The sequence below is a fragment of the Ursus maritimus genome, unplaced genomic scaffold (assembly GCF_017311325.1).
Source record: "Ursus maritimus isolate PB19 unplaced genomic scaffold, ASM1731132v1 scaffold_19, whole genome shotgun sequence".
NCBI lineage: Eukaryota > Metazoa > Chordata > Mammalia > Carnivora > Ursidae > Ursus > Ursus maritimus.
In genome coordinates, this window is record NW_024424341.1 from 57558437 (window position 1) to 57584970 (window position 26534).

The 26534-nt window shown below is 52.1% G+C and overlaps 3 protein-coding genes across 7 annotated transcripts in view; 1 reads left to right on the forward strand and 2 right to left on the reverse strand.

Annotated features, from left to right (window-relative positions):
- The window catches only part of IL4I1 (interleukin 4 induced 1), a 34487-nt gene extending 11849 nt beyond the window's left edge, over positions 1 to 22638 (reverse strand). For all 4 annotated transcript variants that reach the window (XM_040634333.1, XM_040634332.1, XM_040634329.1 and 1 more), the window contains exon 1: positions 22539 to 22638. The gene's annotated coding sequence lies outside the window, so the exon portion shown is untranslated. The remainder of the gene's footprint in view (positions 1 to 22538) is intronic.
- Positions 324 to 22670, reverse strand: NUP62 (nucleoporin 62). The gene is made up of 2 exons (XM_008684562.2): positions 22539 to 22670; positions 324 to 3102 (listed from the first exon to the last, which is right to left on the reverse strand). The coding sequence occupies exon 2, from the start codon at positions 3036 to 3038 to the stop codon at positions 1458 to 1460; it is 1581 nt and encodes a 526-aa protein (XP_008682784.2). The 5' UTR covers positions 3039 to 3102; positions 22539 to 22670; the 3' UTR covers positions 324 to 1457.
- Positions 20925 to 26520, forward strand: ATF5 (activating transcription factor 5). Of its 2 annotated transcripts, none has more exons than XM_008684561.2 (3): positions 20925 to 22614; positions 23991 to 24287; positions 25195 to 26520. In XM_008684561.2, the coding sequence occupies exons 2-3, from the start codon at positions 24110 to 24112 to the stop codon at positions 25845 to 25847; spliced, it is 831 nt and encodes a 276-aa protein (XP_008682783.2). In that variant the 5' UTR covers positions 20925 to 22614; positions 23991 to 24109; the 3' UTR covers positions 25848 to 26520. The 2 variants fall into 2 exon arrangements, with proteins under 2 accessions (XP_008682783.2, XP_040490268.1); XM_040634334.1 differs by lacking the exon at positions 20925 to 22614 and adding an exon at positions 22870 to 22966.
- The last annotated feature ends 14 nt before the right edge of the window (positions 26521 to 26534 follow it).

Below are 26534 nucleotides of genomic sequence, written 5' to 3' on the forward strand. Positions count from 1 at the left end.
CCAGGTAATGGAGCGGAATGCTGCGATGGCACCTGTGGCCGCTGAGCTAACGCCTTAGGGATGATGGCAGAGAACTGGACGTTTATGTGTATCTAAGATGGATCCCAGAACATCACCTGCACGCGTTCCCCGTGTGTTTCTCTTTTGCCATCAGCACCAGAAGAACCCACGACTTGCATCTGCGTCTGTGTGTGCCTCAATGATGTATTGTGTAGCTCTGCTGGTTTCTGAGTTCCAGGCAAATGGCACCCCACCTGATGTAGTCTTCTGGAACCTGCTCTTTTTTCCCCAGCTTTCTAAGTGATCCACACTAATGGCATCTCTTTCGTTCCACAGTAAATTTTATTTAGGAAAGCAACATATAGTCATAGGTATCTCAGACAGTGCAGCAAAGTATAAAGACAAATACAAAAGACACTCAGGAAACAACTGGTTGGCTTCTGTCTTCCGGACGCCACGGATCTCACCGTAAAGACTGGGGTTGCTCCAGCACTGGCAAGTTCTGACCCAAGTCTGTGGCCGCCTCTGGCACTTGTGGCCATTTCAGCAGGCATTTTGTGGATGAACATTTGATGACGTATTTCATCTCCACTGTTCGTTCATTTGAAAATGCGAGAGGGATTGCGCTGAGGACACAAAAGGGACAGGAAACACAGTCCCTGCCCACAGGGGCTCACACTCTAATGGTGAGGCAGAGAAGTAAACAGTTGGCACAAGACAGTGCGGCAAGTGTTATCAAAGATGCACGCTCTGTAGGGACCACAGGACAGCCACCTGACCCAGCCTGGGGGCAGCTGAGAGGCTTCCTGGAGGAGGTCAGGCCTAAGATAAGGAGACCTGGAGGACGGGGCAGCCTGCCAGCCAGGCAAGGTAAAGACCTCGGTGAGAGTCTAACTCTTTTCTCAACACTGCATTCAAGTCCCTCATGTGACCTTTCCTTCCTCCTATGAAATTCTACATTCCACAGTCGGTCCTATTCACAAGTCCCTGCTTCGTACTGGGGGTGAATGTCCACATGCACACACCTTACACCAGGATGCCGTCTCCTTGCGCACAGAGACTCTCCACTGCACTTACGACTGTGTTGGGCAGAGTGGCCGCTCAAGAGACCCTGGCTGGGAGAGATGGGTTTTGGGTGAACTTCTCCAGCACTTCTCTACCACGTGGATGGAGCAAGAAGGATGGGTGGGTGGTGGTCGTAGTGAAAGGGGTCTGAGATACACAAAAGATACGCAAAGAAACCACACCCACTAGACTGCTGCCTGGACCAGAGCACTTAGAATACTTCCATTTTCACTTATGCAAAGTCAAACCACAGAACTGTTCTCAACGGCACAGTCATTTGAAAGAAAGGAACAAACAAGTATTCACTGCAACCAAAAACTAGACAATAATTGCGCGTTCCCCACTGCCCCCAACACCCTTGGAACCAACAGGCCCTGAAGATGGCTGGCAACTCAGTCAAATGTGATCCGGAAACTGCGCTCCTGCTCCTTGCGACGCCCCTCGCACACCTTGGTCACCTCCTCCACCTTCCTCTGCAGCAGGGCCGAGTTCTGGTCGATCCACTGCAGCGAGTCCATGTGCGCGTTGAGGATCTTGCAGATCTGCTGCAGCGGGTCGCTGGTGTCGGCCGGGCCTCCAGACGTGTTCAGGTGCTCGATGATGTCCTTGAGGTCTTGGGCCATGCGCTTCAGCTGGGCGTCGATGTTCTCCGCCAGCTTGTAGGTTTTCTCACGCTCCTCGTCGGCATGCTGCAGGTACACAGTGCCACTCTGCTCCTTGACCGACTCCTCCAGAGGGCTCAGCAGGTCTTCCAGCTCCTTCTGCTGAGACAAGATGAAGTCGAGCTCTTGATCCAGCCTCTTCTGGTCCAGCTTCACTTTCTCCACCTCACGGTGGAGGGTAGTGATCTTCTCCCCATTCTCGATCAGCGTGCGGTCCCAGGCATTGACCTGTGTGGCCTGCTGCAGGAAGTGCCGCTCCTGGTCCTCCAGCTCCAGACTCCACTTGTTGATCAGACTCTCCAGCTGGGCGTAGGTCATCACAGGGCTGGCGGATGCCCCAGTGCTGGCACTGGGCCCAGGTGGCACGGCCACGGCAGCTGGTGCATTGCTGGCGATCCCGGCTGGTGCCAGTGGCTTCAGATTCAAGGCGAAGCCAGTGGTGGTGGTGGTTGCAGTGGTGGTGGCAGTGGTGGTGGTGGCAGTGGCGGTGGCCGTTGTTGTGGAGGCGGTAGAAGCTGCTCCAGGGGCCTTTAAGCTGAAGCCCAGCGTTCCAGCCCCAGGAGTTCCAGCCGTGGTTGAAGGGGTACAAAGGGAAAGCCCAGTGGCGGTGGACGAGGTTGGAGCGGTGGCTAGCGAGGCAAACAGCGTGGGCCCAGCACTGGTGGTGGCAGCAGCGGGTGCAGGAGCGGCTGGCTGCGTGGCTCCCGCTCCGGTGGCTGCAGGAGTGGTGGGAGTGAAGGGCAATCCGGCAAGTGCCGTGGGCTGGGCCGAAGTCCCCATCGAGCCAATATTGAAACCTGAGGTCCCGGTCTGGGACGTGCTTCCCCCTGTGAATGAGAATCCCCCCGGCGTGGTGGACGGGGCAGCAGAGGTGGTGGTGGAGCCGAACACGAAGCCGGTGGGTGCCGTGCTCTGGCTGGAGGTGACGGTGCTCGAGATGGCATTGGTGAGGGTGCTGCTGCCGAGCCCAAAGCCGCCAGCGTGTCCCGTGGCTGGGGTGGCAGCTGCACCGCTCAAGTTTAGCTTTGGCGCGCTGATCCCTAAGGAGAATCCAGTTCCTCCTGTAGCAGGAGTTGTGGTTCCAAAGCTGAATCCTGGCGTCTGTGTTGCTGGAGCTTGGGTCGTGAGCGAGAACAGGCCCGTAGAAGGGGTACTTGCAGCTGGTTGGGAGGGAGTCCCAAAATTAAACCCACCAGTGCCAGATGTAGAGAAAGAAAACCCGGTAGCAGGTGTGGTTGTCGCCGTCTTTGCAGCGCCAAATGTGAACCCGCCTGTGGGGGCCCCAGTGCCTCCAAAATTAAACCCGCTCATGGCTCCAGATTCTGGTGGCGGCAGCTACTCTGGCTCCCAAAGCAAATCCGTCGGTGTCTGCAACCTTGGGAAGATTTTTAAAGCAAAGTAAGTCACATACATGATCAGATGGCAGTTTGGGAAAGGCGATCTCAATGGCAAGATGCAGCAGTCTGGAGGGTGGCGGGACTGGGTAATTACATGTGTGGCCACCATCCCACTCCCTGCTATAACCTCATCAGGCCCTGTTAAAACTAGAAAAGAAAGATCCAGAAGCATAAGCCTGTGCCCTGGGGTCATGTGCTAGGAACCAGATGTGCTTGGGACAGGCACGGCCACATTCGGCACAAGCAGGAGTAGCTGCTGCCCTAGAGGAGAAGCCCAAAGAGCCCCTAGAGAGGAGGCGGATCCAAGGTACTCTGGAGAGTGGGACTAGACGCACACAAAATAACACCCGCAGGACTCGCTCCCCAGGTTTCCTTGCTGAATGCAAACGCGCGGTGGCAGGTGGTGGACTGATCTGGCTGAGTGCCACCCTGAGTGTCTTTCTGGACCTCAGAGAAAGCGGAGCTGTATGGCAGGGCATGAGGCACCTGAAGGCCCCCGTTTGTGCATACCCCTGACCATTTAGGAGGACGGAGGAATGTGGAGCACCCCCCTGCCCTCCTTCTAACTCAGGGGTGGACACGGGACCTACGTCAGCTAACTTAGAGCTCCCCTGGGATTTCTCTCCAGGGACTCAAGAGGAGGTGGCCTCCTTCACCTACAGGTGTCGGGCACAGAGAATGTGCATGTGGGGCAGCCCCTCATCCTTCCAGCCACCTGCAGCTGAGCTGCACAGAGTGGGGAGGAGGAGGGTGGGGGGAGGGAAAGTGATCATGTGCCCGGAGGAGTCACCCACGCTCACAGGGCCCTGCGCTGGCTCTGGTGAGGGAAGAGAAGGGAGCCAGGGAAGGCCTATGAACACCTGGCTGTAAATAAGTTCTCAGATACCCGGGGGTTGTGGCTGACCTCAAGTTTAACACGAATTCACGGTCGGCTGCCACTGCTCAGTGGGTCCCCAGGTTACAGGATGAGAAATGCCGATTCCAATGTAGACACTAGGGTGAGAGGCAGCTTGGTGCGCCCAGTGCCACGCTATATACATTCTCCTTAGCCACCGGACCCACAGCTAACTTCACAACAGTCCTACAGGGAGGTTGGAACGATGGTTCCCATGCACAGAGAAAGAGAGGCTCAGATGGAAGTAACTTGTCAATTCTTATCCCACAGTGGGCCCTGAACCTGGCCGTGGGCTGCGAACCCCTCTTTATTTCTACTCCAAGTTGGTCCATCTGGTCACAGGACACAAAGCCCTGCTTTGGGGCATGACCACCACACTGTACCCCAGCCTCCATCCAACACCCTGAAGACATTATTTTTCCTTCATCTAAAACAGCTGAGTTAGTTCAGCAGCAAGACAGCTCCCTCTTCTCAGGCACGAAGCTGGTTCTCCAGACACAAAGAAAAGACCTGGGTTTGAACTCTGCTTCTGCTACAAGCCATGGGTCCTGTGGCAAGTTACCCCTGAGCCTCTCTACACCTCAGGTCCCCAACTCTAACGAGAAGGACGATCCCCTCCCACTGTGAAGGATAAACAAGGTCATGACAGAGAAGCCAAGTGCCTGGCCCAGAGAAGGCATCCACACGTCCTGTTTCCTCTTCCCTCTCTCTTCAGGGCCAGAGGAAACCTGCTGTGGCTGCCCCTCCCCAACTTCCACAGCACCCTCTGCCTTCCTGGCAGACCCTGATAGTTCCTTCTCCTCCTCCACACAGACACATGCTTCTAGGGAGATGACCTCAATGCAGTCCGCTCTGCCCCTGGGGCCGCCTGGTTTAAGCCAGCAGATCTCAACTGGCTGCCCATCAGCACCCCCAGGGGTGGGTGTTCAGAACGTACACTGCTACGAGACCATCGGGGGCAGTTTCTTTTGGGGGGCGGGGGCGCAGGGCCTTGGCTGTGGCATTTTTATAAAGCTCTTCTGGGGGCTCCTGGAAAAGGTCCCTTCATTCTCACCACAGCAATGTTTGAGCCCCCAGGGCCTCTGGTGCCCACACTGCCCTGTGTCAGACCCCTTCTTGCATGCGAGTGCACACCTCACTCCAGAGCCACATCACGCCAGGTTTGCCGTTACTGGCAGCCCAAAGCATCTGAATAGCTACACCTACATGTCTCGGTTCTCAAGAACTCAGCCCGAGAGCTTCTATTAATAAGTTGCAGCTAAATTTTTCCATAAGAGCATTTATAAAAAGCTCTCGGCAACTATTAAAAAACTAAAAGAAAAACAAAAGTCTGTGGGGGCTTTTCTGGTTTAATGGTTCACCATTTACTAAATGCCTCATCGGTTTCCGGTACTACACATGCTAGGGATCTACTAACAGTGGTGAACACACTGATTCAGCCTGTGCTACGCGCTTTAGGGCTATTATTGTTCACTTACTCTAAACGCAGGTCTATTTCATAAACCAGGAGAGTGAGGTCCAGAGAGGTTACCTAAGCCATGGCCCTTGCCCTTGAGGTAGCAGAGACAGGGCAAACGTGAACTTCAGTACTGGGGCTCTAGGCAGGGATGGCGGGGTGGTGGTGGTGGTGAGGGTGTGTGTGTGGGGGTCACATAAGAGAGCATTTTCCTGAGCTGAGTGTGGAAGGATGCAAAGTCAGCCAGGTCGGTCAGGTGGGTGGGAGGAAAGGCCTGGGTGAGGCAGAGAGAAGCTGAGACACAGGTGTGTCTCTGGGGTGCTAAGTGTGGCTGGAGGGAGTGTGTGTTTGTGCATGCAGTAAAGGGTTGACTCAGAGGGCCTGGGTTATCCAAACCCTGCACATTCCAAAGAAAAGACTGGCCCTTCTCTGGTTCCTGTGAGATAACCTCCAAGCCCTGCCAGCTTGACCTCTGCAGGGGCCAGAGACAGAGTAATGACAGTCAGTCACACAGACGCTCCAGCCTACGTGACCGACCCCCAGTAAAAATCCTGGACACCAAAGCTCAGGTGAGCTTCCTTGGAGGGCAATACTCCATGTGTGGTGCCACAAGGTGTTGCTGGGAGAATTAAGTGCTGTCGTATGACTCCACCAGGAGAGACAACTGGAAGCTCACAACTGGTCTCTCCTACACTCTGCCTGGTGCGCCTTTTACCTTTGCTGATTGATTCTCCTTTTGCTGTAACCATGATTCTTGCTGAGTTCTGTGAGTCTTTCCAGCTAATCACTGAACCTAAGAGTGATCTCGGTGACTCCCAAGCACAATGTGTGTATAGTGCTGTGTGATGTGATGGGAGCTGCTGGTTGGGAAAGGACAAGTTGATGGCTCAGACTTCGAGTAAGCCATGGAGGGACTTTAGGGGTGGGGAGACTAACATAGCCAGATACATGTGTGGGGAGCAGACTGGAGGGGAAGAAGCTAGAGGCTCAGGTGGCTGGGAGGTGATGGTCTAAGCCGAGAGCCTGAGTGAGGAGCCAGGACTCTGGGGACAGAAAAGAAAGAACCCCAATCTGGGAACTGTGTAAGTCTGTGCAAAAATGAAGTGAAGAGATGGTTCTGCAGGGGCTGTCTCACGTGAACAAAGCCATCCACCAAGACCAGGACTTTGGGAGTTTCTCACAAATGTGTCTGAACAGACACTATTCTGAGCTCTGATACAGGCTTTTCCACCTTCACCAAAGGGGCAAGTTTTCCTACAAGAGCAGCTGACAGTGCTTGGGTCAAGTGCTTAGGGCTGGGGGGCCACAGACTTGGCATCTGTGGCTCACGTGGGCCTGGAGTGAGGAGGGGCAGCCTCGAAGTTACCGAATTACTGACAGAGCTATCTGCCCTCCATCTGTACTTGTTTTTCAAACCACATCCCCATGCCTTCATGGCCCGGGGGAGTCAGAGGTTCTGACCTACAGACTCGTCTTATCCCCTGGCTTTGAGGACCATGGTTCTCTGCCATCACCTCCAACTTCACTCAGGTCCACTAACCTGACCTCTTTAGTCCTTTGCTACTCCAAATCCCAACTGTGTCTATTTACTTAGCCCTAATCGTGTACAGTGATGACAACAGAGACAAAACAAACTCTCTGTAGTGCAACATTCACGCACACAACAAATACACCTGAGCACCTGCTATGTACGGGTACCGTTCCAGGCCCTGGCACTACGCTGTGATGGAGAGAGTGAGTCCTTGCTCTCATAGAGCTTCTCTTCCAGCAGAGGAGACAGGAAAAAAATGAACTTCAAAAAAAGAATCCTACAGCATGCTAGAATAGGCTAAGCATTATGGAGGAAAAAGTGGGGCAGGGAAAGGGGAACAGGGCGGTGGCATGGGGTAAAGGGGTTGACTGAGTCATACTGAGGAAAGAGCTAGAACAAAGCCCGGGGAAGGGGAGGGGCGCGGCCATGACAACAGGAGGCCAGTGTGGTTAAGGGGCAGGGGCCACTGTTCCTGAGCCCAGGGACTCTCCCTCCCTTCCTATCCCAGCTCTTTTCCTATATCTGGAACAGGGGTGTTTGGGAATGAATATGGGGGACCTCAGCCTTGGACCAAAGGAATGGAAGGCTTAAGAAGGCAATGTGTGTGTGTGTGGGGGGGGTCTGTGTGACAGAATAATGCCTCCATACATGTCCACCCCCTAACCCCAAAACTGTGAATATGAGACCTCACACAGCAAAAGGGACTTTGCAGATGTGATTAAATTAAGGATTTTGAGATGGGGAGATTACCTTGGATGGGCTGCATGGACCCTAAATGTAACCGTGAGGGTTCTTAAGTGGAAGAGGGAGACAGAAGATGTGACCGTGGAAGAACATTCTGAGAGATGCTATGTTGCTGGCTCTGAAGACAGAGGAAGGGCCCCAAGCCAAGAAATGCAGGGCGTCTTTAGAAGATGGATTCTCCCCCAGAGTTTCCAGAAGGAGGTCCTGTGGACCCATTTCAGACTTCTAACTTTCAGAACTGTAAGAGGATAAATGTGTGCTGTTTTAAGCCACTAAGTTTGTGATCATTTGTTACGACAATAGGAAGCTGATACAGGAATGGGGGAGAAAGAACAGGATGGACTCAATCTAGATAAATGGATGGGAAACACATCCTGGAGTTGGGGCCAAGGAAGAGGCTGGAGAAGAGAGGCGATGGGACCAAGGCAGGTCTGCCTCTGTGCATCAGGGCCAAGGGGAGAGGGTGCAGCAGTCATGGGCCCCAGAAGCTGGGGAGCTGGTGGGAAAAGAACAGAGAGCTGTGATTCTGAGAATGTGGACATCCCCTTCTGCTGGGGTTACTTAACCAGGGGTGTGGATGTGCGTGAAACCCAGCAACGACAGGCCACCTATGACAGAGGGAGGGACAAGGTGGCCAGGCAGCAGAAGAAGGGCTGGTGATGGTGACAGCGTCAGCCTACAGGGCAAGATTTTCTGCTTTTGTTCACTACTGTTAGGCCCAGCACCTAGAGCAGTGCCTGGCATGCAGCAGGCACTCCATAAATAACTGCGAGTGACTGACTATCTGACAATTAAGAACTACCATTTATGGAGCGCCACTTATGTAATGGTACTGGGCCAGGAATACTAGGTAGCAGCACAATGAATCCTTCCTGCATGGGAAACAGGCTCAGAGAGGTGATGTAACTTCTTCAAAGTCACATAGCAAACACTAGTCCCAGGATGGGAATCCAGATCTTTCTAGGGCTAAGTCCTGAAGTTCTGCTTGGAGCAAGGAAGGAGGAGTTGTCAGAATTAAGTTTTAAGGGATGAATGGCGTTCTCTGGGCAGACAAGTCACCAAGACAGCGACATACGCAGGACAGCTTTTGTACAGCTGTACAGCTGTGGCCAGAGCAGCAGGCTGTGGGAAGGTGGGGTTGGGGGCCAGGTCACAGAGGTAGATTGCCAGGCTAGTCCATCCAATGGAGACAAAGCCATAATAACACTGTTTCCCTTCCTGATCCCCGAACTGTGCTTCCTCCTCACACTTCAGAAACCTAAGTGACCCTTCCACACTAGGCTCCTTCACTGGGGTGGAGACAGCTGCTGTCCCCTTCCTTTTTTTTTTTTTTTAAGGATTTTATTTATTTATTTGACAGAGAGAGACAGCGAGAGAGGGAACACAAGCAAGGGGAGTGTGAGAGGGAGAAGCAGGCTTCCTGCCGAGCAGGGCTCGATCCCAGGACCCTGGGATCATGACCTGAGCCGAAGGCAGACGCTCAATGGCTGAGACACCCCATGTCCTCTTCCTTCATACCAGTTCTACTCCACTTCATTTGGGGCAGCAGTGAGTCCAGCCAGAGGGCTCTCTTTCCCAGGGCTTCTTGATGGGGCTTGGGATTATGACTCCAGCGTTTTCTAGTCCACTGATGAGCCGTCATAGGGACTGCAGACAGTAGGCCTGTAGCTGTCATTAAAAGTCCAGACTGCGTAGGGCGCCTGGGTGGCTCAGTCGTTAAGTGTCTGCCTTCAGCTCAGGGAGTGACCCCAGCGTTTCTGGGATCGAGCTCGGCATCAGGCTCTTCCGCTGGGAGCCTGCTTCTTCCTCTCCCACTCCCCCTGCTTGTGTTCCCTCTCACTGTCTCTCTGTCAAATAAATAAATAAAATCTTAGGAAAAAAAAGAAAAAAAGTCCAGACTGAGGATTTCTGTGCACTCTGAGGATAGGGGCCTTTGTTCGTCCTTTTCTGTCAGTCACTCGGCAAGGCTCTGCAACCCATTGGCCCGAACCCTGCTTCTTCACTCCTAACCCTGGGATCTTAAGATTCTAAATTCATCCCCCATGCCTGTTTCCTCATATGAAAAACAGGGATTACAGCTCACAGATCTGCACTGGGCACTTAGCAAACTGCGCCCTTGGAGCCCAGGAAAAGATAACCTCTTATTAATGCAAGTTCCGGGAGCAACTGGGGCAGATGCTCCTGACATTTCAGCCCATGGCCACCTGGTGGCGCTGCCAACAACGCTGAGCCCAGGAAGCAAGGAAGAACTATCTCTGTGGGAGCCATCCCCCTCAAATTAGCAATTTAATGGAGCGCCTGGCTGAATGCATCCGTAGAACATGGGAGTCTTGATCTTGGGGTTGTAAATTCGAGTTGGGTGGAGAGATTACTTAAAAATAGTATCTTTAAAAATAAATAAATCTTTAAAAAAATTAGCAATTTAAGACTTGGGGGGCATGTGACGATGGGCTCAAGAGAGACCGGAAGAGGAGAGAAACAAGGGGAGCAAAGGAGGTGGCAGCAGGAGAGAAAAGGGGGAAAATCAGAGACTGAAGGTACCTTTGCCTTTGGCTCCCATCAGCCCAGCCAGGGAAATCCGATTACCAAGGAGACTCAAACGCCTGCTGGTACTGTGCTAGCGCAGGAACTCCCTGTCCGCTCCGCTGTCCCATGTCCCCGTGATCATCTCTCTCCTGTGGGCTGCCTCTCCCAACATGTAAAACAGAGCTCACTGGCCACTCACCCCAAGTCAGCCAACTCTGCTTCTTGAACATCTCTTGAATCAGTTCCTCTCTCTCCCTCGAGTCAAAGAAAAATCCTCTAACCCTCAGGGAACAGGTGAGCTCAGAGAGCCAGCCCTTCAGGAATGGAAATCAACTGATAAGCGGTGAGCAGCTTGGTAACCAGACCACAGCGAAGGCAGAGTCGAGTCTCCGCTGTTCCAGGCTGAAGAGACAGCAGTGCAAAGGCCGAGAGTCAGCAAGCAGGGTGCTGGGGGAGCTCCAGGGCAGTGAGGGGTCGGTGCAGCTAGACTAGGCTGCCGTATGAAGCCATAGGAGGAGTCTATGTGAAAGAATCTCCTTTGTTTTTAAGGACTCCCCCAGGAGGCTGGGGAGAAGCTGGTAGTGTTCTGGGCCACTCCGTCAGGCTCTTACACAACCCCCGTGCCTGGTGGGCATGTCCGACCCTGGTTGCCCAGAACGGAGCCTCCAAGAAAGGCGGGAGGCTTTTGTAAGCCAAACTGGCAGAAGAGAAACCTCAGTGCTCGTGGCAGTGTGAAGGGATGGTGCCCCAAAAGGGAAGGCGGGACTGGCACCCACCTGTTTTCAACGGCCCTCTCACCCCCTTAGACCGCCTGGGATTCTGGTCCCAACTTCCTAAGCGTGCTCCTCCCTGAGGACCCGCAAATTCAAGGCCCTTCAACCTCCCAGGTTTAACGAACTTGTGCTAGAGACCTGTGAAGAGAGGACACACAGAAGGCGTGTCTGTCCATCTGTCTGTCTGCTCCTCAGGGGGACGAGCTGTGGAAAGCCTCCGAGCTCGTTTCACTGCTGCCTGTCTTTTCCCCCAGGTGGAGCCCCACGATCAGATTCTTATACACCGCTGCGCGCTAACTGCGGAGGCAGCTTTGTCACACATGCTCCATTTCTCAACCTACCCAGCGATGTGGGGGTGGCTATTTTATTTTTATTTAAAAGATTTATTCATTTACTTTAGAGAGAGAGAGAAGCTGACTCCCTGTTGAGCATGGGGCTCCCCCAGTGGTGGCTGTTTTAAAAATGAAATTTAAATTCTTTTTGTGAACAGATAGTTTGATCACGTGGTTCTACATTCCAAAGGGAATACTGTGGTCTCCATCCTCCCCCGTCCCCACAGTCACCAGCTCTATTCCCTGAAGACAAGTGGTTAGGTTTCCTGCGCCTCTTTCCACATTTTTTTGATGCATTTAAACAAATGCAGTGCGCTCTCTATCCTGCTGTACAGGAAAGGTCACATGCCAGATCCACCCTCCATTTTCACTACCCTAGCAGTCATTTCATGCAGGCTCATTACCCTTACTGGGCAGAGGAGAGCCAGTCCAGCAGAGGCGCCAACATCCTGCCTCGGCTGCTTGCTCCTGTGCGCTGCCCTGAGCTGGTACCCAAATGCTTCTTCATAGGTTCCCAGCCTTCTCTTCCTTTCCTGCCTTCCCCTGAAAACACCAGGTTTACTCCAAGAAGTCACTTCCCAGCTAATTAGCAATTACATTCTCCTTTACTCCAAGGCCTGGAATTACACCCAAAGGAGTTCAGGCGGCAGGAAAAACAAATTTCCATAGGAAAACAAATCAGGTTAAGACCTGTGGAAAAGAAGTCAGGAAACAAAAGAGTCGATTTTAAGGAAGATTCTAAAACGACTCAATATAAAATAATAGGACTGGAAGAGATATGAGGAATATTCTGGTGCTGGGCCCCCTACCTATTTAGCCAAGAACAGTTTTGTTTCTCTTCTACTGGAAGATTCTTTTCTCTAACTGCATTTTTAACATTTAAATTTTAACTGCACAATCAATACACGAGTCCTTTCTTTAAAATAATGTCCTGCACATCACCAACAAAGCTAAGATTCTCTTGATCACTACCCTCCACCCTGGTTCCCACACCTGTGACGTAGTGCTGTTAAAAGCTGCCATGTACCTTTTATCTACGTATTTGCGCATGCGTTCACAGCCTGAGGAGACGAAAGGATTCTAATTTTTCTTGTCATCAACAATATTGCAACAAGCAGGCCTGCTCACACCTTCTTTGGCACAGGTGCGTGTTTCCGGGCAGATTCCCCAGAAGCTGAGTTGCTAGCCATGGATACCTGCATTTCGGTTTTCCTGGGGGTAAACCAAATTGCCTTCCAACCTGCCTCTACCTGTTTTTATTCTAAATGGCAGTTCCTGGAGAGAATCGTTTCCCTACAACCTGCCAGCACCTGAGATTAGGAAGCTCCATCAATCTGATGTACCTACTGCATCTATTAAAAAATGATAAAAGCACTAACCATTCAGCACTCATTATATGCCAGCATGTGTTGGGTAATTCACAAATATCCTCATTCATTCAGTCAGCAAACATCCACTAAGACTTAGAACAGGACAGGCTCTGAGCTGGGCAACAAAGACAATATGATATGGTCACCACCTTCACGAAACTAGTGATAAATATAAAGAAAAAGTTACCATAACGGAAAACAAGTACTCAAACAAAAACTTGTACACAAATATTCAGAGGCATTATTCCCAATAGCCAAAAGGTACGCTCACTGGCAGCCACTCTTTCCCTCCATCATTCCACTCCAGCCCCACTTGTTCTCAACTGCCTAAAGTATTCCTGCCTCGGGGCCTTTGCACCGGCCGGCCCCTCATCCCTGAATGCTCCCCGCAAATGTCCCCATGACTCACTCCTTTACTTTCTTCAGCCTTTGCTAAAATGTCACCTACTCAGGTCTTTCCCCTTCCCTGGCTACCCTTAAGACTTGCACCATCTGAAATAATACGCTGAACTTACGGATTTCACGTACTGTCTGTCTCTCCATTAGAACGTGAGCTACATGAGGGCAGCACTTCTGTCTGTGCTTTCCACTGCGGCATCCCCAGTGATAGTAATAGCTGCTGGCCATCGCAGGCACTCAGCAAATGCTTGTCAGTGGAATAAAGAGATCCAGGGGTTGCTCTGCGCCAGGTGCTTTTTGTGTACTGACTTCTTTAGTCCTGACCCCTCCAACTGAGAGGTAGGTACCACCTATATTTCCCTTTTAGGGTTAAGTACCTTTTCCAATGTCGACACAAATGTCAAAGTCAGGATGATTAAGATAAGATCTTCTGCCCTCAACTAATTCCTAATTTACTGAGATTAACAAAAAAAGATAAATGATAGGATGACACTGTGAAAGAGCTCTGGTTAGAACCTACTGGAAGCCTAGGGGACATGGTGATTACCTTCACCTGGGAAATGGGTTAAGGGGAGGGTCAGGGAAACACTCCTAGAGGACGAAGGGATATTTAAGCTTAGTTTTGAAGGATGTGAAGGAGTTAGGGTAGGAAGGAGTTAGGTCAACACCTCATTCTAGGCAAAAGCTCGGAGAGGCAAGGGCTTGCTGCCTTGTGGAATGGTGTTAAATACCTGTGTTAAAACCACAAGATGCCAGGGGCGCCTGAGGGGCTCAGTTGGTTAAGCATCCGACTCTTAATTTCAGCTCAGGTCATGATCTCAGGGTTGTGAGCTGGAGGCCTGCATCATGCTGGGTGTGGAACCTGCTTAAGATTACCTCTCTCCCTCTCCCTCGCAAAACCTTAAAAAACAACAACAACAACAAACAAACCCACACCACGAGATGCCAAAGAGGATACACAAATGACCAATAAACATAGGAAAAGATGTGGGCCATCATCACTGGCCATCTGGGAATGCAAATCACAACCACAATGAGATACCAGGTCACATCCACCAGGATGGTAATAAAGATGGACTAGTGTTGGTGAGGATGTAGAGAAATCAGAACCCTCACTCATGGCTGATGGGAATGGAAAACGGTGCAGCCACTGTGGAAGTCTGGCAATTCCTCAAAAGGTTAAACACTGAATTACCCTATAACCCAGCAATCTCAGTCCTCGGTATCTCCCAAGAGAAATGAAAACATATGTCCATCCCAAACTTGTACATGCATATTTATAACAACCAAAAAATAGAAACAACCCAAATGTCCATCAACTGATGAATAGATAAAATGTGGTAAATCCATAAAATGAAATATTACTTAGCTTTTAAAAGGAATGAAGTATTGCGGTGCCTGGGTGGCTCAGGCAGTTAAGCGTCTGTCTTCGGCTCAGGTCATGATCTCAGGGTCCTGGGATCAAGCCCCATTTAGGGCTCCCTGCTCAATGGGGAGTCTGCTTCTCCCTCTGCTTCTGCCCTTCATTCTGCTCATGCTCTCTCTCTCAAATAAATAAATAAAATCTTAAAAAAAAAAATCTCTCCCTCTAAAGAAAAAAAAAAATGAAGTATTGATATATGTTACAAAATGGATGAACCTCAAAAGCCAAAGAACCATCTATGACATGATTCCATTCACATGAAATGTCCAGAATAGGAGAGACAAATCTAGAGACAGAAAGTAGGTTAGTGGTTGCCAAGGGTTGAGGGATGGGGCAACAGGGAGTGACTGCTAATGGATATGGGATATGGGGTTTCTTTTGGGAATGATGAAAATGTTCCAAAATTAGATTATGGTGATGGTTGCACAATTCTGTGAATGTACTAAAAACCCGTGAATTGTATGCTTTAATAAATGGGGGTGCATTATACAATATCTCAAAGTAAAGCCAATAAACCAACCAACCAGGCATAGGATACCAGTAAGGGGTTGAGAAGGCAGAAGTGAGGGGCGCCTGGGTGGCACAGCGGTTAAGCGTCTGCCTTCGGCTCAGGGCGTGATCCCGGCGTTACGGGATCGAGCCCCACATCAGGCTCCTCCGCTGTGGGCCTGCTTCTTCCTCTCTCACTCCCCCTGCTTGTGTTCCCTCTCTCGCTGGCTGTCTTTATCTCTGTTGAATAAATAAATAAATAAATCTTTAAAAAAAAAAAAAAAAAAAAGAAGGCAGAAGTGAGGTTACAGGGGTGGGCGGGGGCCAGGCTCAATCCTGACTTTACCCTGGGGCAGGGGCTGGGCAGAGGAGTTTCCAAAGATAGGATCATGCTTTCTTCTGGAGACAAGTAAAGCTGGCCTGGGAAGGAGACTAGAGCCAAAATGCTCCAGTCAGCTGTGAGGCCATCAGGGGCTCCCTGAGAAATGCAGCTGGGCATCGGGGTCACATGGAGAGGGACTCTAAGAGCACAGCAGGTGGTATTTTTTTCTATAAAGACAGAATTTTGTAGAATCACGCACACCTCTGCTCCCTCCCCAGCCTCACTCTCTGTAATCAACACCAGGATCTCGGGGGAGAGGCAGTAAAGTCATTGGTGAAGGAGGAAAAGGTGCAGGCTGGGTTGTGGTAGAGACAGTTGCCATGAAGATCGTTTCTCTGGGGACCAAGTGAAAGCCACCAGAAGTGGGGGACAAAGCGGCTTTGACTCTGAGAACCAGAAACCAATCACAGCCCCTACCTGCCACAAGGTATCAATTGCCATGCTAACATCTCTGGATGTTTATTATGTGCTGGGCTGTTTGCAGTACTTTAGCTGCACTGACTCCCAACTTTATGAGGTGGGACCTGTTCATGAACCCATTTTACAGATGAGCAAACTAAAGTCAAGAGAACTTTAGTAACTTACCCAACGTCACACAGGTAGTCAGTACCGACCCAGGCTGTCCAACCCCAGAGCTGAGCTACCTACTCACCAGTCTCTCCAATGTGACTTTTCCACCCCAACCCCCATTATGTGCCACGTCTACTACTCCCTTCCCACTCTTTAAGGACATCTCAGGCATATCCATCACCTTCCAGACTTGGACAGGTTTCACTCTGAATCCAAACCAGTGGCTGTCCACCTTCTCCAGCCTCAGGCGAGACTCATGAAGGCTCGGAGTGAAGAGCCGCATCAGCTGCTCTTTCCTGTCCCCACCTCTGCAATCTGTTCCTGCTCTGGGTGGGGGCAGGCAGAGAAGGGCAAAGGGCTCTTGAATGTAGAGTGGGACTCTGCTGGTGTTGACCCAATGCCCTCTACGGGCAGTCCCCACATGTGCGGGGGGGGCACCTAGGGAACTATGAGGTTTTCTCATTATGGTCCCCTGCCTCTGCCTCTCTCTCTTGATCCCCTCAGTTCCCACTACGACTGGCCATCCCAGGAGTGCTGGCAGGGTTCAGGTCCTGCTGCCTTCTTCCGTGCTCAAGCCACCCCATGGGAACTATACATGTGTGGCCCACCGCATGGCAGGGGCTCTCCACTTCTCTTCCCCTATCTGGAAGGATGAGCTGGTTTGCTTTGGGAATGGGAAAGCAGCCCTGGCAGCCAGGTCCTGGCTGAGGATACCACCACCAGGCAGGGCCACTCTGACTGTGGTGGACCAAGACAAAATAAGACCACTCTGGAATCATGTTTCAACACAGACAAAAGCACAAACATTGTCCAAAGTATAAATATGACCAAAATCCCCTTCCTGCCAGAGTTGACAGGTGTTTCTCACATTAACCGTAGCATTAGCTCCACTCATCCCTCCTGGCTCTAGATAAGATAAAGATAGCTAGTCCCGACTGGCCTCTGCCTCTCAGCCTCCAATCCAGAGCAAACCCTGCTTCCCTGAACCCTCCCCCAAAGTCACTTTAACCCAGCTCCCGTAAGTCCTCCGTAAGTCCTCCTTAATACTCGCTTGCTGAGATGCCCTGAGGGCCCCAGTGGTGGGTAGCTCCCTAGCTGCAACAGCAAGAAACCCAAGTTGTTCAACGACATGTGCTCCTGGTGGCCTCTGGCTGGAGGCATGGACAGCTGATAAGGAATGGACAGAGCAATAAGACACCAGCCCCTCTTTGGCAGGCACCCAACCCTCAAGGACAATTCCTAAGACCGCCTTCCCTGCTCCCCACAAACACAGCCCTCTTGACTTTACATGGGACTGGATCTGAACAAGGCCCTACTCCTCCTCAAATGTCATCAGTCCAGCAGGGAGGGGTGTGGTCCAAATTCTCAGCAACTCTGGAAAGAGGGGTACTTGGTTCCTTTTGTTCTCTGCTCTGGGCAGAGAGGATTACAAATCTGAGGGTGGGGTGAAATCACTGAACCAAAGGTCAGGGTCTAACCACACTCAGGGTTTGTTAGGATTTCTCCCAATTACTTGCCAATCTTTTAAAACTTGGATCTTATAGAAAATGCTGGATTTTCAACTTCTGTAAAATCGGAAGCTCTGTACCGCCAGGCCGGCATCGCTATCCAGAAAGTTGGGCAACCCTTGAACAACACCTGTACCTTTGGGTGTCCCAGGGCTTTGCTGGCCTCTCCCTAACACAGGCCCTCTGGGTTTACAGAGGTGGCTTACTCGCTGAGCCAGGAACCGTTCTAGGCCTTTTCATGTATTATCTCTGCAGTCCTTATCCACTGCCCTCGGAGGGCTGTTATTGTCCCCACTTTAGCGATGGCCCCTGAAGCACACAGGGGTACAGTACATTATCTTGCTGGAGGTCACACAGCAGTAAGTGATGGCATCCTGAGCTCTGGGGGACTATGTGGTCAATTATCTTCAGCTTGCCTCGTCCTTTTCCTATGGCTAGTCCCGGTAGGCAAGGGAAGGGGCACCCTAGGGCTGACCCTAGCCTTCATCTCCTAGATGAGAAAACAGGCTCCCAAAGGGAGGTATGGTAGGCTGGATAATGGCTCTCCAAAGAAGTTCACATCCTAGTTCCCAAAACCTGTGAATGTATTTACCCTACATGGTAAAACGGAGTTTGCAGATGTGATTAAATTGAGGATCTTGTGATAAAGACATTTATCCTGGATGATCTGGGTGAGCCCCAACATGACCATAAGGGCCCTGGTAAGAGGTAGGGCAAGAAGATCAAAGGAGAAAACAGGAGAGGAGACAATGGAAGCAAAGGTCAGAGAGATGCAAAAAGGGCCATGAGCCGAGGAGCACAGGCACCTCTGGAAAGGCAAGAAAATGGATTCTCCCCTCCAGCCTCCAGAAGGAACAGCCCTGTGAACCTATTTTAGACTTGCAGTCTTCAAAACTAAAAAGAAATAAATATGTGTCAATTGGAGCCACTAAGTTTATGATGGTATGTTATAGCAGCCATAGGAAACTGATACAGAAGAGGACGAGGAGCCAGAGCTGGTGCAGCAGCACAGGGCCTACCTGGGCTGGAAGAGCTGTGGCTGCCTCTGCCCAGGGCCATACAGCAGGAGCGAGGGAAGGGCTCTAGAGCTACCAGGCCACGTGGCAGATCGATGCTCTACATGCCTGGCCCCTACACTGCCCTTTCCCCAACTGGGATGGCCTTGGCCTTCCTGCCCTTGTTTGTTAGGACGTCAGTCTCCAACCCCGCACCCCTCAGCCCCCGCATGACCCAGGTACCTGCCCTAGCACCTCTTCAGAAAGAATCCAGGTCCATCTGATGCAAACTCTGTCCCTTTTCGGTCATAACATTGATTGGGAAACCAGTGAAAGGCAGCTGGTGAGGAGGGCCTCCACTAGGGCAGGGGAGATGGGGAGGAGCAGGTCAGAATCAATAGAATTTGGCAACTGTGAGCTGCAGCAAACCTGAGGTGAAGGTCTGCATGAAGTGGCCTCCCAGCAGGCTATGCCCTAGGCTGGGGGTCAGGGACCTCATAGATCTGAGAGGAAACAGGCTCTCCCTGGGGCTTGTAGGGCCTTGGAAGCTGTGCAGTATTGTGCAGGCCTGGGCTCTAACTAGCACTATGATTGTGCACAATCCTTTTCACCTCTTGGGACCTCAGTCTTGCCCCCTGCAAGACAAACAGGTTAGCTTCTGCAGTCTGAGGCCCCTTCTCAGCACTGAATCTCAGATACTCAGGGTCCCGCACAGGTGGCTGCTCTCCTGTCTCCTCCCTTGCTGTGCTGGGACCTTCTCCCAATTCAGGGCTCTAGGGCTTTGCTAACCAGGAACTGTTGCCAGGTGAGCCAGGGCCCCCAGAGAACCCCCCCACTCCCCCTCCCCATCAAAGAGCCAGGGTGATGCAACCTGCCTGCAATAACCACCTCACTCCCTAAGCCTGGCTCCTCCGCACTGAAAAAGAGTCCCCAGAAGCCCCACCCATGCTCCCAGCCCCAGCTCAGGAGTTGAAGGGACTGGGGCACCTGGACCCTGGAGGACTCTGCAAGCTGAGGGAAGCAGCGACATTTGAGTCCTGGAAGTGCCATGGGTCTGGGTCAAAAGTAGGCACAGGAGAAGGCTGAGGGTGCCAAGACCTGGGCTCAAAGGTAGTGACTGATGACCCACCACCTACAAACTAGAATACACCGGGAAGGGCTAGGGAGCTAAGTGTGCAAACTGGCACCCACTCAGTAGGAATCAGTCAAGCTGCTTGGGTGGGACAGCTGGCACCAGGGCTGAACAGGGTGAGATCCAACAGCTGGAGAGAAAAAGGTGTAAGGGGCTGGGACAGGACAACCAGGGTCCCTGCCCTAACGTGTCCGCAGTCGGCATAGGTGGCATGCAGCTGGCAACATGATTCCCACACTAAGCAAGTTCATTTCCAGTTACTAAAAAATATCCTACCTGGCCACCCTCTCAAAAACCCATAATCCCAGTCTATGAGACAAAACCAAATTGAGGGATACTACATAGAATAACCAACCAGCACTCTTCAAAACTGCCAAGGTCATGAAAACCTAGCCAAGTCTGAGAAACTGCTGCAGAGACCAGAGGCAGCTAAGGAGACACGATGACTAAATGTGATATGGCATCCTGGAACAAAAAAAACAGCATTAAGAACTAGTGAAATCAGAATAAAGCATGCACTTTAAAAGCCCATACCAATGTGGGTTCTTCAGTTGTGACAAATGCACCACAGTAACGTAAGAGGTCAACAACGGGGAAAACCGGATGAGAAGTATACAGAAACTCTCTGTACTATCTTTGTAACTTTTCTGTAAATATAAAATTATCCTAAAATAAAAACTTAATTAAAAGAAATACCTTGTTCACGTGTACATACTAAAAGATCTTTTCAGAAGACTCAAGATCTTGGGGTGGGGGGACACGGGATGGACAAGACTTACTGTCAGCAGTCTATCTGAGTCCACCCTAATCCTACCTGCTATGGCTCAAATATCTATACTGAGAAGTGGAAGGAGGTCAGTCCTTAAGTCTCATTTAAAAGGCTGGAAGATCTTTTAAAGCACTTACTACCTAGCAGCGCAGAAAAAACACATCCATCTCAACAATAATAACCGCCCCCCGCCCCCACCATGTAACACCTACTGTTTGCCAGGCACTAATCGGAGGGCTTGACCTGAATTAACTTAAGGAATCCTCATAACAGTACTTAGAAGTAGTCAGTATTTCTTTTTTAAGTAAACTCTACTTCTGACGTGGGGCTCAAACTCACAACCCCAAGATCAAGAGTCACATGCTTTACCAACTGAGCCAGCTAGGTGTCCCAGAAGTAAGCACTGTTAACCGCCACGTATATTGCTACATTTCTATTAACTCAACTCCACACTTTATTCTGGTACTATTAGTGGAAACCAAGGCACAGGGAAGAGAAATTGCCAGTAAGCTAGTAAGTGGGGTAGAGTCAAGTCTGAACCCAACAACCTGGTGCCAGAATCTGCACGTAACTGCTACTCTATGCTGCCTAGGTAATAACCTAGCCCCTATAGGTCAAGTCCTCAAATACTGGCAGAGTGGACAGTAAGTACTCTACTTGAAAGTAGCCAGATCCCAAGAAGGTCTTCCTGCATGCAACAGAAGCCTGCATATCTTCATTCCCAGGTAACTCTCAAGATAAGGGTTCCCCCGCCTTCACTGTATCTCATAACCACCACATTTGATGTTAAGTTGAACTCCAGGTGTTCTCCTGTGGACAGATGCAAGGTGGGAACTGGAGGGGTTTCTGAAGCAAAGACCCACACCTACTTGGGTTACTGGAGGGCCCAGTGCACAGGGAGGGAATGGCCAGGAAGCTCCCCCTCTTTTAGTAAAGGGCAGTGCAGATCTATCTCCCTATTTGGGGCAGGGTTGGTAAACTGATCCAGTGGGGGGCAGCTGAAGCAGAGGACCTTCTGGAAGGAATTCTGGATGAGTTCTGGATAATGGCTGATGGGAGGCAGGCAGAGGATGGAGAAAAGATAGGGTGATAATGCCTATTTCCCTGCAACTGCGCACCGCGAATGCGGCTGAGCATCCATCATCCGAACAGGGAAGGGTGAGTGGGGATGGGTGCAAATTACCGATAACTTGAAGGAGTGAAGAAGACACAAGAATGACCTACTAGTAGGTGTTGGATAGTCCAACGTCTGCGGCTCTTGCGAGGGCAGGAGGAAGGGGTGAGTACGGACACCCAGAAAGGGGTGGGGTTATTAAAAACCAAATACGTCGAACAGGCACCTAAGAGCCCGGCTCTGGGTTCACAGGCATCGAATTATTTAATTTTCCCAGAGTTGATTATTTTCCTCATTTTATAGGTAGTTCCCCATCTACGAGACTACAGAACTTATTTGCCACCGTCGCAGGTCTGAGATTTGAACAGAGCGCGCGGTGTCACTGTGACTCAGACCAGAGTCTAACCCACAAAAAGGGTTCTCAGCGTGGGGCGGCAGTTGGGGGATGGAGAGACCAGCATGTGGCTGGCCGGAAATTCGGGAAGCAGGGCAAAAGAAACGAAAAGTGAACTGGTGCAGATCTCAGAGAAGAAGAGGCACTGGATTACTAGAATCAGGGGGTGGGGGGACTGGACCTCAGTTAGAAAGACAGAGAACAGGACCCTAGAGTCAGAGGGAGCAAAGGGCCACCCACCCCGGATCAGGAGGAGGGGGCCGGAACCCCTGGAGTAGGAAGGAAGACGGGGCTGGATCCCCACATCAGAGAGGAAAAGGCCGAACTCTCGGGGTCGGGAGGAGGAGGGAACTGGATCCCAGGATCCCCGAGAGGAAGGGGCCAGGACCGCCTCCCGGTTGGGGCCTCGCGGGGCGGGGCGCGGAAGGATCCAGGCGGGCCGTGCTGCGCCACCCCCGATATATCTGTCCCCAGTCCCCGGAGCAGCCTCATTCCCCGTCCTCAGATCACAATCTCTCCTCAGGTTACCGAAACGCCATCTCCGCCCGCACAGCCCTGGCTATGGCTCTGTAGCCGCGACCCCACCGTGTGCCGGCCCGTTTCCGCGCTCACCGCGCTTGCGCTCTTCTCTATCGCCTTCTTTCCTTCAGCCGAGGCCGCCGCCGCCTCTCCTTTCCGCAGCCATGGAGTGAGTAACCGCTCGCCCCTCCCTCTCCAACCGCCTTTCCCGCCCTTTCGAAGCTCGCGGCCTTCACGACCAGTCTGGGGGCGGGGGAGACGAGAGTGAGGAATCACGGTCGCGCAGGCGCAGAAGAGGAAAGACGCGTCGTTGGCACGTGGTCGAGCATGCGCATTCGGCCCGATGGGGGGAGGGGTGCGTTCTCCCAGAGAATGTTGGCGTTTAAAGATGATCTGCGTGCAGATGCGCCTGCGCACTAGCCCCAAGCGGGGGGGGCGGGGGGGGAAACGAGTCTGTCCGCGAGCCGTTGCTCACGTGCACAAGTCCACCAGAGCCCGAATTTCTCTGTGAAGGGCGGACAGTAAGCAGCCGCACATGCGCACTGACCCCCCCAACCCCTGCAGGCGTGAGAGAGCAGTTGGATCGGTACCGGAGCATGCGCTTTGGCCCTGGGCGAGAGAGCCGCGTGTGTAAGAGTCGGGTTGTGGACCGGTTCTCCGCCGGTCCCTTCCACTCTCCCGGCTCCACGTTGCGCAGACGCTCGGCACAATTTACGTTTCATTCAGGCACCTGCTGGGGCGAGCGGGGGGTGGGGCTGACTTAGATTGACAGGGCGGAAGGCGAGGCTTAGAGGCCACCGGTTAAGAAAGGGGTGGAACTAGGATCACAGCGGCCGCGGAGGGTGGGGCTTGGGGAGGGTGGGGCCCATTGTGAGGAGGGGCGTGACCAAGCAAATTTAGCCGAGGGGTGGGATTTCGATTGGAGAAAAGGCGGGGCCTCTGGGGAATCATCGGGGAGGGGTGGGGTTAGGGTTAACGGTGGGGGCGAGACTTGGGCGGGGCTGGGGCGGTCATCGTAAATGCCAAAGGAAACCGTGGGACAGGGTAGATAGGCCAAGTTAATGGAGAGGCAGGGCTGGGTGAATCCCCGGGAAACTGATTTGAGCTGGCCTTTTGGGATGGAAGTGGAGCTTAAAGGAAGTGCTTTAGAGGAAGGGGAGTGGCTGGAAGAAAAATCTCCTGGGATTGGGTTTTGTGTTTTTTTTTTTTTTTTACGAAGTGGACTGTTGTGGGGCGGGTGGGAGGGGCTTAGGGAAATTCCCCTGGGAGACCATTAGGTTTCTGTATTGGAAGGAGTGGGGCTTGGGAATTCTAAGGAAAAGTAACTGGAACCTAAAGAGAATTCCCTTGGGAGTGGGTGGGGCTCAGAGATTTTGGGGAAAAAAGCATCGATTAGAATTCCGATAGGGCAAGGTGCAGTCTCCAGCCTAGTTGGAAGGGGAAGGGAGGACCCTGGGGACGTGGTGGTGTGGCTTGGTTTCTCTTGCGACTTTGGCGGTGGATGAGGATGGCCTCTGACACCACCTACTTTTGTCTCACTTGTAGGTCTTCCACTTTCGCCTTCGTGCCTGTCTTTGCCCAGCTGAGCAACCTCCAGAGCCTCCTTCCAGCTGTTGGTTCAGCCTTCTTCATTGCCACCCGTGCCCAGAGCCTGTGCTGCAGCCATGTCGCTCCTGGCGACCCTGGGGCTGGAGCTGGACAGGGCCCTGCTCCCAGCTAGCGGGCTGGGCTGGCTCGTAGACTATGGGAAACTCCCCCTGGCCCCTGCCCCCCTGGGCCCCTATGAAATCCTTGGGGGAGCCCTGGAGGGCGGGCTCCCAGGGGGAGGAGAGCCCCTGGCAGGTAAGGGCAGGTGGGGGAATGGAGGTGGGGTGAGCTGGGGCATGGGGGCAGGGGAGAAGAATTCATTGATTCATTCAATAAATATTTATTGAGTACTGCAATGCACCAGTGGCTGCTTTAGGTGCTGGGGGATACAGCTGAGACAAGCTGACCTAATCCCTGTCCTCCTGGAACTCTCTTAACTGGGGAGGCAGACAAAAGGCAAATTAGTTGATGATGGGTTGGGATAAGTGGGAAACATTTAGTAGCTGAGCTGAAAAATGAAAACAGAGTCCTAGTTTAGAGAGGGTAGCCAGGAAACACACAGGTATTTTGGCTGAGACCTAAAGGCTGGCAAGGAATAAGCCCTGAAAAGACCCAAGGGAAGAGCTTTTCAGGTAGAGGAAACAGCATCCCCAGAGGCCTTGGGGCAGAAGTTATTTTATTCATTAGTGTATCCCAAATGCTTGGCACATAGTGGGTTCTCAGTAATTAATGAATAAAGATGAAACAGACTGTATTGTTTGCCTTTTAAGAAGAGTAAATCAAACTACAGATGTAGGGTAATCAGAGCAGACGTTGGAATGGTTGAAGAAATGTCTGGTTGACTTCTATTATTGGGGTCATTGCTTAGTTGACTGGTTCATTGGTTGGTTGGTTAATGGGTTGACTTGGTGGGTTGACTGATTCTTTCAATGAGATGATTGGCCAACTGGTGGTTAAGTTGGTTGGCTGGGTAGTTGATTGGTGGGTTAACTGGTTGGTTAGATGTTTGATTTGTTGGCTGATTCGTTGAGTGGTCTGATGATCATTGATCAGTTGATCAATTGGCTGCTTGGTGGTTTCACTCAATGAATGGCATGAATGAGCACCAGGTTGAGTGGAAGACCAGGAACTCGACATTTATGTTCCTCCTCCAATCCTCCAGGTGACGGCTTCTCTGACTGGATGACTGAGCGGGTGGACTTTACAGCCCTCCTGCCCCTGGAACCCCCTTTGCCCTCAGGTGCCCTTCCCCCACCTTCCCCACCCCCACCTGACCTGGAAGCCATGGCTTCTCTCCTCAAGAAGGAGCTGGAACAGATGGAAGACTTCTTCCTCGATGCTCCACTCCTCCCACCATCCTCCCCACCACCGCAGCCACCACCATCAGCACCCTCCCTCCCCCTCCCCACCTTTGACCTCCCTCAGCCCCCTGCCCTGGATACCCTTGACTTGCTGGCCATTTACTGCCGCAGCGAGGCCGGGCAGGGAGACTCGGGGTTGGCGCCTCTCCCCCCACCACAGCAGCCCCCTCCTCCTCCACCTCCGCCCTCTCGCCCAGCCCCGTACCCCAATCCTGCCACCACCCGAGGGGACCGCAAGCAAAAGAAGAGAGACCAGAACAAGTCAGCGGCTCTGAGGTACCGCCAGAGGAAGCGGGCAGAGGGCGAGGCCCTGGAGGGCGAGTGCCAGGGGCTGGAGGCACGCAACCGGGAGTTGAGGGAGAGGGCTGAGTCGGTGGAGCGTGAGATCCAATATGTCAAGGATTTGCTCATCGAGGTGTATAAGGCTCGAAGCCAGAGGACCCGGAACAGCTAGGGGCAGGGGCTTTGGGCTATAGAGGGCACTGGTGTTCAGCTCCAGCTCACTTCTGTTTCTGGGGCTGAGATAGGAGGGTCCTTCCATCATCCCGCTCCCTGTCTGTCCCTCCCTCCCTCTTCCCCTCTCCTTTGATCTTTGTCTCCTCTCCTGTCCATTTCTGAATCTGCTCCCCTTCCCCCTCCCCAGAATCATGGAGTGTTTGGCCTTAGTCAGCATCTACACTCAAGTAACAGCTGAGGGTCTGGGGCCCGCAGGGAATTGGGGAAGCAGGGGAGAGCTTGCAAACCTGGCGTCTCAGGAAAGTGAGGCCAGGAAGCTGTACAGAATGAATGTGCAACTGAGGATGGGAGAGCTGCTGGGGACGTGAGGGGGGGAGGGTTTCAGGAATGGCACCTTACTAACAATATAAGCAAAAAGCAAGCCAAGTGACCTTGGGGAAGTGTATTTGGGCAGGAAGCCAAAAGGCGGCCAATTTCACAGAGCAGGTGAATATGCAGGTAGACGGGGAGGTGGGCAGGGTGGGGGATGACCATAACTGGTGACTGGTGGTTAGCTCTGGGAGGAAATCAGTGTTTGTGAAGGTGTTGGGGGAGGGGCTGCATCTCGGTGAGGGAGGGCAGGGACTGATCCTTTTGGTGATTTGTGAGCGGAAATAAAATCAATTTCCTCTGCTCTGTGTGTCTT

Excerpts from the sequence above, each read along its gene's own strand:
- ATF5 (XM_008684561.2), top strand. The coding sequence starts at position 24,110 with ATGTCGCTCCTGGCGACCCTGGGGCTGGAGCTGGACAGGGCCCTGCTC. Across the intron at positions 24,288-25,194 it reads GGGAGGAGAGCCCCTGGCAG|GTGACGGCTTCTCTGACTGG; the intron begins GTAAGGGCAGGT and ends CCAATCCTCCAG.
- NUP62 (XM_008684562.2), bottom strand. The coding sequence starts at position 3,038 with ATGAGCGGGTTTAATTTTGGAGGCACTGGGGCCCCCACAGGCGGGTTC.